At 31.3% G+C, this 12,757-nt stretch overlaps 3 protein-coding genes across 9 annotated transcripts; 1 reads left to right on the top strand and 2 right to left on the bottom strand.

Moving 5' to 3' along the window:
• Nucleotides 1-1,096: 1,096 nt before the first annotated feature.
• Nucleotides 1,097-1,685, bottom strand: LOC108333650 (uncharacterized). Its single transcript, XM_017569123.2, has one exon. It carries the CDS (start codon nucleotides 1,618-1,620, stop codon nucleotides 1,249-1,251), a length of 372 nt encoding a protein of 123 aa, XP_017424612.1. The 5' UTR covers nucleotides 1,621-1,685; the 3' UTR covers nucleotides 1,097-1,248.
• A 2,596-nt stretch (nucleotides 1,686-4,281) lies between these two features.
• On the top strand, nucleotides 4,282-8,505 carry LOC108334218 (protein FAR1-RELATED SEQUENCE 5). 7 transcript variants are annotated; one of them, XM_052870762.1, is made up of 5 exons: nucleotides 4,293-4,466; nucleotides 4,720-4,781; nucleotides 6,076-6,156; nucleotides 6,506-7,064; nucleotides 7,998-8,505. In XM_052870762.1, exons 4-5 carry the CDS (start codon nucleotides 6,513-6,515, stop codon nucleotides 8,208-8,210), a joined length of 765 nt encoding a protein of 254 aa, XP_052726722.1. In that variant the 5' UTR covers nucleotides 4,293-4,466; nucleotides 4,720-4,781; nucleotides 6,076-6,156; nucleotides 6,506-6,512; the 3' UTR covers nucleotides 8,211-8,505. The 7 variants fall into 7 exon arrangements, with proteins under 7 accessions (XP_052726725.1, XP_052726722.1, XP_052726723.1 ...); XM_052870763.1 differs by having other exon boundaries at nucleotides 4,293-4,470; XM_052870765.1 differs by lacking the exon at nucleotides 6,076-6,156 and having other exon boundaries at nucleotides 4,282-4,466; nucleotides 7,990-8,116.
• Nucleotides 8,506-9,100: 595 nt separating this feature from the next.
• On the bottom strand, nucleotides 9,101-10,443 carry LOC108334219 (calmodulin-like protein 7). The gene has a single exon (XM_017569944.2). The coding sequence runs from the start codon at nucleotides 10,333-10,335 to the stop codon at nucleotides 9,688-9,690; it is 648 nt and encodes a 215-aa protein (XP_017425433.1). The 5' UTR covers nucleotides 10,336-10,443; the 3' UTR covers nucleotides 9,101-9,687.
• Nucleotides 10,444-12,757: the final 2,314 nt, after the last annotated feature.

The raw sequence follows: 12,757 nt of genomic DNA, 5'->3' as shown, positions 1-12,757 counted from the left end.
TTTGCCAACTTAGTTGCACATGTCTCTCGATCAATCACACCATCTAATGTTGTTGAAAAAAAATACTATAATTATTCCAATTTGTATAAAACATTATAAATAAAATATTATCACACTAAATTCTATTAAGGTTAAATTTAAAGTGAGAATAATTAAATTTGTTTTATTCTTTATGTGAGTCGCATAATTAAATTGGAAGTGGTTTTTTATTTAGAAATTGACCAAATATTATTAAAAACTTGTAGTGAAAAATATAAAACATCGATGGGACGTGAGAGGCTTCAAATGGGTTTTTAGAAGTGCATGCTCACTAAATATGTGATAATTGTAATACAAGTGTACAAGTATTTTGTATTTTGATTAATGTACATGAGAATAAAAGTGAAGTGCGCTTTAGAATTGCATTAAATGTTTAAAAATATATATATAATTTTATTTTATTTTATTTGCATAAATTATGTCAAATAAAAGTGTGTCTAACGTTATTCAGCATATATTTTATCATGTCAATACAAACTCAAAGGATGGTTTATCCAATTTGAGCTTTTTAAGTTCTTAATGTTTTTCCTCTGTTATATTTTTAAAATACACACTGATTTTAATGTTTTGAAATATATTAAAAATTCTTTTAATATATTAATATCAATAAAAAAATACAAAAAATAAACTGACAATTTGGACTCAATCCATAATGTTTTAGACAGTGGTTTGCATATATTCTATATATTCTAATTTTTATGGTGCAGTATGAAGGATGTTCATAACAACCCCAAATTGTTTACATTTTCATGGTTAGTCAATGTTGCAAGCCAACTTTTCTTGTATTGGTAACCACATTTCTACATTGGTAATAACGTTATAGTATTGAGAAAAACTTCAATTCAAACCACAAAAATTATGTGAGCATTCAGTTTTCCGCAATGGAGAATTATGAATTTATTTAGAATATTCTACGACTATGCCAAACGCCATTTGGATACCGAACACAACTTCGCAACCATCAACTCAATCAGAAAACAAACAAAAATCTGGCAACTGGAGCGGCCAAGTTATTAATCAATCGATGTTGATACGAGCAAAAAACAACAACGCTCAGTAATTTCTGAACAATTTGTGATCCCAATAATAATAATAATAATAGAATTAGGGAATAGTGACTCAGAGTCAAAATTTTATTGTGTGTGGTGAAGAATTGGCTCAACAATGAAAAACCCTCAAAATTGAAACTCACAATTTGGGATAAATTAATCAGTGAACGCCAGAAACGTGGACGCCGGCGTTTTTGATGGAATGGAACAAGGGAGAGACCATGACGCGGTAGTGTGGTGGACGGGATTGTTCCTCGCTAGGATCGATTTGCACAGTGGTGACACCGATTTCTCTGAGGCGGAACCCTAGCTTCTCCCCGACGCGAGAGGCCACTTTACCGTCCCAGTAGCGCTGGGATCTGGGGAACCGGTTGAGCTGTGCACGGTAGTGAGCCGCGAATTCCTGCTCCGACGAGGAGGCCATGGCTATTATGGAGGAGGTGGTGGTGTTGGTGACTTGGGCGGTGACTTTCCGGCATGACAGCACTAGCTGCAGCACGTGGCGGTGTTGGTTATGGTAGGTACCCGCCATCTCTCTCGCACGGTACGACAACTTTTTGGTAGTTTGCGGACATCACAACACCTTCACATGCTTATTTTATTTCCTTCTGTTTTATTAAATATTATAAAGTAATTTAAGTATTATATTATTACACACTATTTATGATGTAAATATTAACATTTTGTAATCATATATTATATAAAAAAATTAATCAACTCTTAATTAAAAAGTAGTTTTAATGTAAGTTTTTTAAATATATACACTATACTTTCCTAAAAAAAATTATTTGGAATTTAAAATGATTACAGTTTTAAAGTAACCTTTTATATTAGTAAAATACGTTAAGATATTAATAAAATATTTGGCAATCAATATTTAAATTTAACCAAACTAATATATTCAATAAATATAATTAGACAAATTTCTCCCAATAAATATAAATCAGTTTCATTTCGATTGCAAGTCAGTATATATATATATATATATATCCATTCTAACATGAATTTTCATATTTATTAGTATGGATGTAAATATGAATAGTATTAAATTTTTTTAATTGAATATGGAAATAGGATATACATGTATTACTTTGTCTTTTGTTTTTGTATTATTTCAATATAAATTTTTATTTATATTTTCATCTTTGTTTAAATTATTAAAACATTCTTAATTTATTAATTAACTTAAAAAACTTCTATACAAAATTTACTTTTTCATTTTGAATTTTTGTTTTATTTAAAATTTTTTTGGTTTCATTAGTATAATTTTTATTATCTCCTAATGGTTTTGATAAGTTTAATATCAGTATAATTTTTGCTTAGATCCTTAGAGTATTTTCAATTTTATTATATTTTTAATTATAAACAGTATATTAATTTTTTTTTGGATATTCATTTCTTTTTTCTATTTTTATTTATTATCTATTATTATAATGAAAAATATAATTTTGAGATTTTTTTATGTGATTATTTTTACTTTTAAAATTATTATAATTTTACCACTGCAATTATATAAAGACGTTTAATTTATTATAATACAATAATATAATATTTATGAATCAGATTTATCACCATTCAACTTAAATTTTTTCTTCTTATCACTATTTTGGTTAGACATCTTTTGTGTAAATATGTTTAAATGGTATATTTTGAATCAAATAAATTTTAAGTTTCACATTTAATTATTTTACTATTTTTTTATATAAATAATAATTTTGTACTCTCAATTAAGTGCTTAATGGTGTAATATAAATTCCTTCATTATTTAATTTATAATATAAAACAAATATCTTCTTTATTTTCTATGATATAAAAAAAATGAAAATGTAATGTTTTAACATTAACTATTTGATAATATTATTTTTATTTTTATAATTTTTATTCACTACAAAAATTAATAAATTGATATTAAAATAATAAAAAAAACAAATACACATAGAATATATTTATTGTACAAAAAAATTAAAGATGGGAAATTAATTTAAATATAAGAATAAAAAATGATATATTTTTACTTTAGAAATAAACGTGGATAATGAAATTTGTGTATATTCCATCAATTATCCATACTTTTAAATCTTTTATTATGGTCGGATGACCCTATATGGAAAGAAAGGACGAACGACCCAACTTAATAAATACTCGAGATGGAACTAAAACAAACTTAGAACTCGTTCGGCCTGCTATGAGTAAAAGAGACATTAAGAAACAAATTTAAACATAAGTATTAATTAGTATAATAGGTTAAGATTGGACCGTCACTAACATTCTGTTAATCTTAGGCTAACCTCAAAAACTATAAATAAAGAAGTAGGTGATCCAACTTATTGTATATTTAAGATGGTTGCTCTAACCCTGAACATGGACTATTTATTTACTGACTTAAATATTGAAATACCTTTGACAGATACTCCCCATCAATTGAAACGAAGGTAAGATAGAGTCAAATTACGACTCTTAAAAGGAAATTATGAAAATGTTCATAGAAATTACTTTACCCTCTACCCGAAACAAAAATAATTTGTTAATAAAGATGTTTATCTTGTAAAAAGAATATTTTCCTTCTTCTATTAAGGAAAACAAAACTATACATCAAAGTTTGTCCCAACCGAACATGATATATTTATAAGATTAAATTACGTAATTTTTTTACTAAATTACATGTTTTTTTTTTATCAAGGGATTTAGTTGTTATAACACTTAAGTTACTGAGTTTTATGCACTTAATATTCTTTTAAAAATTGTTAACATATAATTTCTAAACACAAGTTATTAATTAAAACCTTACCATCATCAAATTCCATCGACAATCGCAACTTATTAAAATTTGTCCTTATATACTTATTTCTATCAGTTAGCATAATAATTAATTTTTATAATTTTATTTATTATATAGACATGATTTTAAATAATATAATTTTCATACTAGTTATATGTTTGTTCTTTAATTTACTCGTGCATATAATTTTGCTTGCTTTTTAAAATTATATTTAAATTTAATTTTTATATTCGCAGTGCATACAATAATTATTAAACAAGAGGAGTAAAGAATGTTAGCGCAGGTGACCGGAAAAAGTTGTGAAAGGGTCGTGTGGGGGTAAAAAGGTCATTTATAGATGTAGGTGGGTCTTTAAATAGTAGTCAGGTGGTGGAAATAATAATTTGAACTGTCCCTATTTATTTTTTAATTTTGAAATAAATAAATGACACCTGCGAGCGTGTACTGCATCAGTCCGTGGTGTCACTGTTGGTCATGCGTCCGTACATCAATGGTGACTGAGTGTTTGCGACTCTTTGGGATTCGGAGAGACCCAAATTGATAAACCCGACCCGATCCAAATTAACCACTCTAGGTTGGCGGACCTAATCGGAGGAGGGGTAAGTAAGGCTTCTTCAACCTTTTCTTCCCCGTGTCATTTTTCTGCTCCGAATTTGTATTCATCAAGAAAACCAACTTTTTTTTTCTAGACCTCGTGCTTTGAATTTTTCGGCTATTTAGAAACATTCCATCAGGAAATACTAGTTTTTGTGAGCAGTCAATTTGACAGACAATTCAGAATTTAGATGGGGGGTTCATGGTTGAAAGGGAAACTGTAATGCAATGTTAATAACTTGCATGTTCTTCTTGCAGGTTTTACAGTAAAATGTTGAAATCTGGCTGATTTTATCTCGGTTAGTTCTTGTGCTGGACAGGTAGTAAGCTGTTGTCTTAATCTTCTCGAATTTTTGAAAAATTCTATATATATATATTCTTAGTTAATGAAATTTAGCATGCTCTTGTTTGTTTACTTATACAAAGTAATAATAATTAGATTCATCAATGTACTTTCTTAATATACACTCATCCCGTGTCCGAGATTATTTTTAGTCTAGGGTTTGACAGGTATCTTATCTAGATTGGGATCTTTGTTAGTGAAATATGTATCTCTATTCGCTTATAAGCTCTAATTAAGGCTACTAATATCTTATATTCATTCAATAATTTTGAATAAATAGGATGGACAATATCCACATATAGTCTATATTTTGTTGTTAGCACCCAAGCATACTAGATTTGAAGCTTGGATAAAAAAACTGAGTGTATGCTTATTCAGTAAGAGCTTATCACCTCAGGGATGATGTTACGAACCCAAAGGCCACGATAGCGATTAACAAAGAAAATAGATCGATTATGGAAAACAAGGTCTATATTATTTCTGAAAACCGTAGGAACTTCAGGGGAATGAACTTTCACGCTACCACTGAGCTAAGCTCCTTCAGAGAACCTAAGTTCTCTGCCCATAAAGAACTATTAGATTCTACTCGAAGCCCTTTATCCCTTCATTTCACATAGTCTAGCGCCTAATGGCCTTGGGAAGTTGAGGTGCAAACTGCACATTTGAACCGAAATTCATTTTATGAGGACTCAACTTGTGATTGCTCAATCCAATGAGATTACTTTGATAGGTTAATGTTACAAGCGCTCCTTCTAGCTCCTTTAGATAATGTTTGACCCAACTTCTTTTACGCTTCTCTTCTTTCTAATGGGAAAGTTAGGCTGAAGACAAATTAAGAATATCTATAAAAACTAGAAGTAGTTTTTTTTTTATGATTGGTAAGTTGAAATTGGAAAGTAGAGTATAACTGGAGGAGCTTCTTCTAAGGAGATAGGAAGTCAAACAGGAATAAGGTCAAATACTAACTTCACTTGTTTTTATAAACTAAACAAAGCTTGAAGGAGGATTAATTATTATTTTCACAAGCTTTGTCAAACTCCTCATATTATAAGAAATCCTTCATAGAAACTCTTTCAAATTCTCCTTAGATTTTGTTGTTTTCTTTTCTGGTTGAACGTTATTATCAGTATTTATGGTTAGATAATCAAATAGCTATTGTTTGTCTAAAACTTTTATGTTAAGGCGTAGACTCTTATGAGTTAACAATAATGTGTTGAGAAAATGAGTTAACTTGCCAAATTCTTTTTTGGAGAATCTTGGTAAACTTGCAGAACTATGAATATTGTATAAACTCTCAAGTCAAGAAGCAATTTAGCGGCATTGAAATCAAATTTCCCCTCATTGAATCCAAGGTCAGTGTTGTATGCTATGACTGTTTTTGAAGGCAACATATAGTAAAATTTTAATATGACTTAAATGATGTAAAGAAAATAACTCTTTTTGAAATGTTTTCACTTTAAGAACTAATGTTTTTATGAATTTATATATGATTTGGTCATGTGTATTTTGACCTTCTTCAATAATGACGTACTGTCTCACTGGTTTGTTACTTTGTTTTATTATGGAATTGAAATGTTACATGATTGTTGTGTCAAGAGTACTAAAGTTATGCATATGCCATGGATTTTTTTAATATATTTTTATATTAGGTAAACTGGTTTGGAAGAATAATCTAATTATTGAGTAATTCTTCTGCCATAGTGAGGCTATGGATCACGAATCTGGCCAAGGATTTGACTCGGATGATAGTGACCTTGAAATGCAAGCAGAAATTAGTGAGAAACACCAGAAAATAGATGAATTTTCAAAAGACCTAGAATTATGTGGAAGTGAAGATGAGAAGTTTGTCGAACCACCTGCAACAGAGATTCCAACAGATATAGAAGCTGTTGAACCATTCATAGGCATGGAGTTCAATTCAAGAGAGGAAGCGAGAGAATTCTACATTGCCTATGGTAGGCGAATAGGGTTTACGGTACGAATACACCACAACCGTCGTTCACGAGTAAATAACCAAGTTATTGGTCAAGATTTTGTCTGCTCAAAAGAAGGCTTTCGTGCAAAAAAGTATGTACACAGAAAAGATAGGGTGCTGCCTCCGCCACCAGCCACTCGTGAAGGTTGTCAAGCCATGATAAGGCTGGCTTTACGGGATGGAGGGAAGTGGGTTGTCACCAAATTTGTAAAGGAGCATAATCATAAGCTAATGAGTCCCAGTAAAGTTCCATGGCGAGGATCTGGGAAGCACTTGGTTAGCGAGGTATGTCTTTCCTTGGCAATGACAAATGTGACTAGATGATTCTTAAGAAGAGTGATTTGTGATCTATAGTTGAATGCACAGTTCCCAAATCCTTTTTTCTTTGTTATTTGTTATTCTGTTGTCGTCAAACGGATGAAATCCAAAAAGGTCAGTCAAACAGTGCACTTTTAATGAACAATTTAAGTATGTTTTGATTGAACTGATAAGATCTTCACTCCTAGTGTCGTGGTTTGACATCAGTTTTGGGGGGATTGAAATAGACATATTAAGATAAGGGGTCTAACAAAATGCAAGTAAATTCTTAATTTTGGGTTGAAATTGCGAGTGCCAATTACTATAGTCCCTGAGTTTGCAAAACATTTATCACTTTGGTCTGTTATGTCTTGGCCTCAACCATTTTCTCATATTTTGCTGCCTTTTTACTGGTGTCTCTGTTTTTATCTATATCTTCCACCGGCCCAAGCAAAACCTTCCTGTTAGCATTCCTGTCATGCAGGCTTTTAGTTATTTGAAGGCAGTGTTTACCATTGATTCTCCTAAACATCTTCCAGTATGTTCCTTAGACCATAAGGGAGTTCTGTCAGTCTTGCATCAGGAAGATATGATAATCGGTAAATGAGATATGTCAGTAACTTTTAACAAACTATTTTGATTAAAATTTATTAAAGAAAGCTTTTTTAGGTCCCACTTTTTTTTCAAAAAATAAATGAGTCAAACCATAATTTTGTAGTTTTCATAAATTTTAACCAATAATTGAGTGTCTTGCTACTCTCCTCTTAGTAAATTATTACATGACATTGACCGTTATTGAGAAAGAGAAAAAATGGAAGAAAATAGCTGTGAATCTGATTGATTAAATTGTTGAATAACAATGAAAGCACATCTCAAGCTACTTGGATAAGTTTTTTGATGATTTCATTGTTAGTGCCGCAGGATGAGAAGGATAGGAGAATCCGTGAGCTATCACTTGAGTTGTACAATGAAAGGCAAAAGTGCAAACGACGTTGTGCTGCATATGAAGAGCAGTTAAATATAATTCTGAATGATTTAGAGAAGCACACCGAACATATTTCTGAAAAAGTTGCTGCTGTAGTACGAAGTATTAGAGAGATTGAGGAGGAAAAATCAGATTCGGATGGTGGGTAATTAGTGCTATTATAGCCTGTTTCCTCATTGGAGACATCCTGGTTGAGATTGTCAAAGCGTCTTCTAGACATTGAAGGCTAACATTATTCTGTCGGCATTTAGATGCGATTTGCTTGAAGTAGTGTGTTTGATCATGTACCGTTCAAGTTAAACTTCAGGCACCATATAGTTTACTCGGAAATTCATTTTCTGGTGTTCACCATTTCGTGGATTATGTTGGTTCTCAAATTATAATTTGTACATGATTTATTACTCTTGCCCAAAAGCAGTGAGTATAACTTAGCCATTTCATTCTTCCTTTTGACTAAACTATTTCGATCCTTGGTCATCACGCAACCTTTTCCAAGTTGGTAGGATCGTGGTTTACATCAACTATCGATTCTACTTTCCCCTGCTCGCATTCTGCTTACGCATTTATTGATTATAGCTGGAATTTCTGGTTAATCATCACTTTTCAGTTTTTTAATAAGGTCAAATTTATCTCCATTGTCAGTGTACAGGTATGATTTGTTGTTATCTTGTCAATTCGTGTTAGATATCACTTAAAAGATAATCATACTATGAACTTGAGTCCTGAAGGTTAAACATTGGGGTAAGCTCATTAATCGCAAATGTGTCCAAATCATTGTTTTCTATTCCATTGAAGCTGACTTACGAACATACTGCCAAATAAACTTGCAGCTTGTAGCAGGACATTATTCATGCATATGCGGGCTTTGCCAACTACCAAACATGCCAAATAATAGTAAGTAACTAATTAAAGCCATGTCATCTTATTTTCTGTGAATTTATCCCAAATTAACGCTGTACTTGATTAAAAAAAAGGTGTTCAAAATTCAACAGAATCATCCAGCACAGTGTTGCAGAGTGGAAAATAGAATCATTCATTCTCTCACCTCAAAACTTCAACAAACACAACACGTTGTAACAGTAGCAGTAGTTCCCTGATTTCAATGTCCTTCATCCAAAGTCAAGAAAAAAAAAAAAACCTTGCATTAAACAAGGCTCATCTCATTTATGCTTATCAAGCCAGGTGCTAACCCTCCAAAAAGTCCATTGGAAAAAATAACACACACACGCACACAATCTTGGACGCTTGCCTCTTCCAAAACCATAAAAACATGACATGCATGGTAAGTGGGAGGCACGAGCTCAGATTACACACCTAGAACAAGATGAATGAGATGGGATTGGTCTAAATCTTATACCCTCCCATGATAAAACAAAAAAACAAAAAAAAAAACATCACAGATGTTGATGCTCTGGACTAATCTTCAGGAGACACATGTATATATAACAGAAGTACCTGACATTTGAAGATTAATCCCAAATCACGTAGCAATTTCTCCCCAGATTTATTTACAACATGGGAATTGAAGAATGGAACGATGACTTCTCGAACGTGGAAACCACAATGATTAGCTTCCAGAAAAACGGATCCGAAACACGAAAGCAAACGGAAGCAGATGGAGAAAAATCAAGTGAGAGCACTAAAGCCACCCCCTTTCATCATTTGCTTGAACTCTTTGTAATCGACCATCCCATCTCCATCGACGTCCACCTTCATGATCATCTTCTTGCAGTCCTCGACTGTTCTTCCCTGTTTCAACCCGAGCGAGGACAAAACGGTCCTCAACTCTTCCACGGTGATGAAGCCATCGCCGTTCTGATCAAACACGTTGAAGGCCTCTCGCATGTCGTCCTCCTCGTCACGCTCGTCCATGATCGTCTGGTAGAGCTCCCCGAACTCATCGATGTCCACACACCCATCTCCGTTAACGTCTATTCTCTCGATCATCACGGTCAGCTCCTTGTCGGGAATGAAAATGCCCAGATTGTCCAACGAGTCGCTCAGCTCCTTCTTCGTGATTCTCCCGTCGCCATTACGGTCGAACATCTGAAACACGCGCTTCAGCTCGTTGGGATCCATCGAGAGTGAAATTCTGGTGAAGGCACTCGAAGAAGAAGAAGAAGAAGATGGTTGTGTTGGTGTTGGTGCTGTGGTGGAGGAGGATCGGAACCAAGAAGGAGAGAGAATGGCTCGCACCTTCTTAGGAACCAGACACAGAAGAAATGGACGAAGGAGGTTGTAAAGAAGAAAAAACCTTAGCATAATAGTTGGCATCGGAACAGATGTTTGTGGTGCTTCGTTTCTTCGGTGAAGAGAGATTTTTGGCTTCTAAATAAAGACTTCTTAGGTTAGCTAATTAGCTTCGTTGGTTGCATTTATATATATATATATATATATATATATATACACACATATAACATAAACCAATTCCAACTACAACGACACTTTACTTAAGCTTCTTTTTTTTTTCTCATGAAGAGCTTTATAGAATTTCAGAGTCAGTCTAACTCCGAGTAAAAATGAGAAAATAAAGTGACATAATTAATTTATTGAATACACTGAGTATCATCTAAAATTGAAAATATTGTTTTAACGATTTTGAGGAGAGAGTATTTTCAATTATTATATTCAAGTTTTATTAATGTTGTATTTTTTTAATAAACTTGTTTTTGGATAAACTCATAAAATTAATAGTTGAATACTTGAATATTATATAAAGAGATGAAAGATTCATTAATTCATTCTCTTAAAGTTTTTTATAATTCATTCTCTTAAAGTTTTTGATTAAAGTTTTTGATAGAAAATAATGAGTTTTTTTATGTGATTGAATTCAAATCTAACTAATATTGTATTTTTCAATGAACCTCTTTTTTTTCACATATCCAACAAAACTATACGTTCTTTCAGTGACTTTATCTTTCACGCGTTTTTGCAATCATTACAGTCATCTCTCGCTTTGTTACAGATTCATGTTGTCGAAGGAATCGTATTTTATTATTGAGACACAATGCAAGAGAGTGTTTGATAGAAAGTAGATATTTTTTAGTGCAGTAGAAGGGAAAGCAGTGAAATGCAGTTGGTTTGAATAAAGAAACATAACGATGGTTATGACTTGGTTGTTGAAAGACGCGTTGATATTAAATAATGGGTTTGGAAGGGGCCATGAATGGTGTTGGCTTACCTGTAATTTGAGTTGCAGTGATTTTGATGTAATTAATGAAGTGATTAATATAATGTGGAAGAGGTTCCATGATACAATAAATAAACGTAGGTCTGCCAATCATGACTCTCTCCTCTCTGAATGGATCAGAGCCTAAGTATTAATTCTTTTTTCCTCCTTCAAATCACAACCATTTTTTTGAATTATTCTTCTCTTCCAGAGTACCCAATGACCTCGTAAAATCCTTCTAAAACCTGCTTTTGAGATCTAAGTATACGTTAATGATTTAACTTAAATATGTTTTTTGTTGTTAATTTTTACTTAAAATTAGAATTAATCTATTTTTAAAATTTTGAATTAGTTTAATTTATCATATTTAGAATTGTGTGAATTTAATATTTTTAATCAAATTTTATTAAAGATTTCAAACACGTTTTATAACTAGTATTGAAAAAAAAAGTATTAAAAAAGTTAAATAATTCAAATGTTATCATGAAACATGTTTAAAATCTTAGATAAATTTCACAAAATTTGATTAAAATGACTAAATTCATGCAATTATAAATATAAGAGACTAAATTAATTTAAAAATAAAACTCATTTTGATTTTGATTAAAAATTAAGGAAAAAAAACATATTTAACATTTAAGTTTAATTAAAAAAACGGATTAGCATGTGAATTATTTGATTCCTACTTTTAATATGTGAATTTAGTGGATTAAATAGACCGGATAAAAAAGAATACATAAAAAAGAGTGATTGAAAATATCAATCCAACTCGTCCAGTATTAAAGGACTTTGTCATCCTTACTAATATCATTTATATAATTTATATTAGTATATGTAAAAGATTTCGGTTTTAATTTTTTATTAAATATTTTTCTCTTTCAGATGGGAAATTTCTATTCTAATTTTCTTATCGATATTGTGACCTAATGGATAATGGTTACATAAAGTGGTAAATAGGGTTAGAAAAAGAACCATGAAAAGAAAGATTGATGAAATAAAACAAAAAGATGAGTTAAATAAGGTTGTAATGTAACATAGAAAGAGGAGTTTGAAAAAGCAATGGGGTGAGTGAAAGAGCGTTGATAACGGATCTAAAATATAAAATATAAAATATAAAATAAAGAGAGACTTTAATTATACTATTATTATTATTATTATTATTTTCAGTGACTTACACTCAAACACCTATTTCCGCGTGTTTGGTAGGGTGCTAACACGTGGCATCCTTTAATGTCTTCTCTCTTATTTTTCTTAGCCTTTAGTGTTTGTATAAAGATAATGATTGTTATAATAATTTAGTTGGTGTATTACTTATATAATCTATGCCGGTTAGGCCCTTAAAATAAGATTAGTATGTTAAAAAAATAATTAATTCAAATATTCTATTGGAGTTTTTTTTATCGATGTTGGAAAGAGGTGGCATTTCATATGATCCAAATTTCAAACTTTTTTATGGATAACATTGTTCATATCGATGAAAAGTTATTATATATGAAAAGAAAAACCTATGCTATCAAGAGAAGTCAT

Source organism: Vigna angularis, chromosome 11 (genome assembly GCF_016808095.1).
Source record: "Vigna angularis cultivar LongXiaoDou No.4 chromosome 11, ASM1680809v1, whole genome shotgun sequence".
NCBI lineage: Eukaryota > Viridiplantae > Streptophyta > Magnoliopsida > Fabales > Fabaceae > Vigna > Vigna angularis.
Note: the sequence above shows the minus strand (reverse complement) of the source record. Positions and strands in the feature narration are given on the sequence as shown.

What these genes read in the sequence shown, in the direction of transcription:
- LOC108333650 (XM_017569123.2), bottom strand. Translation starts at nt 1,620, where the DNA reads ATGGCGGGTACCTACCATAACCAACACCGCCACGTGCTGCAGCTAGTG.
- LOC108334218 (XM_017569941.2), top strand. Translation starts at nt 6,513, where the DNA reads ATGGATCACGAATCTGGCCAAGGATTTGACTCGGATGATAGTGACCTT. An exon ending in GGAAGCACTTGGTTAGCGAG is followed by an intron (nt 7,065 to 7,997) that starts GTATGTCTTTCC and finishes TTAGTGCCGCAG; the next exon opens with GATGAGAAGGATAGGAGAAT.
- LOC108334219 (XM_017569944.2), bottom strand. Translation starts at nt 10,335, where the DNA reads ATGCCAACTATTATGCTAAGGTTTTTTCTTCTTTACAACCTCCTTCGT.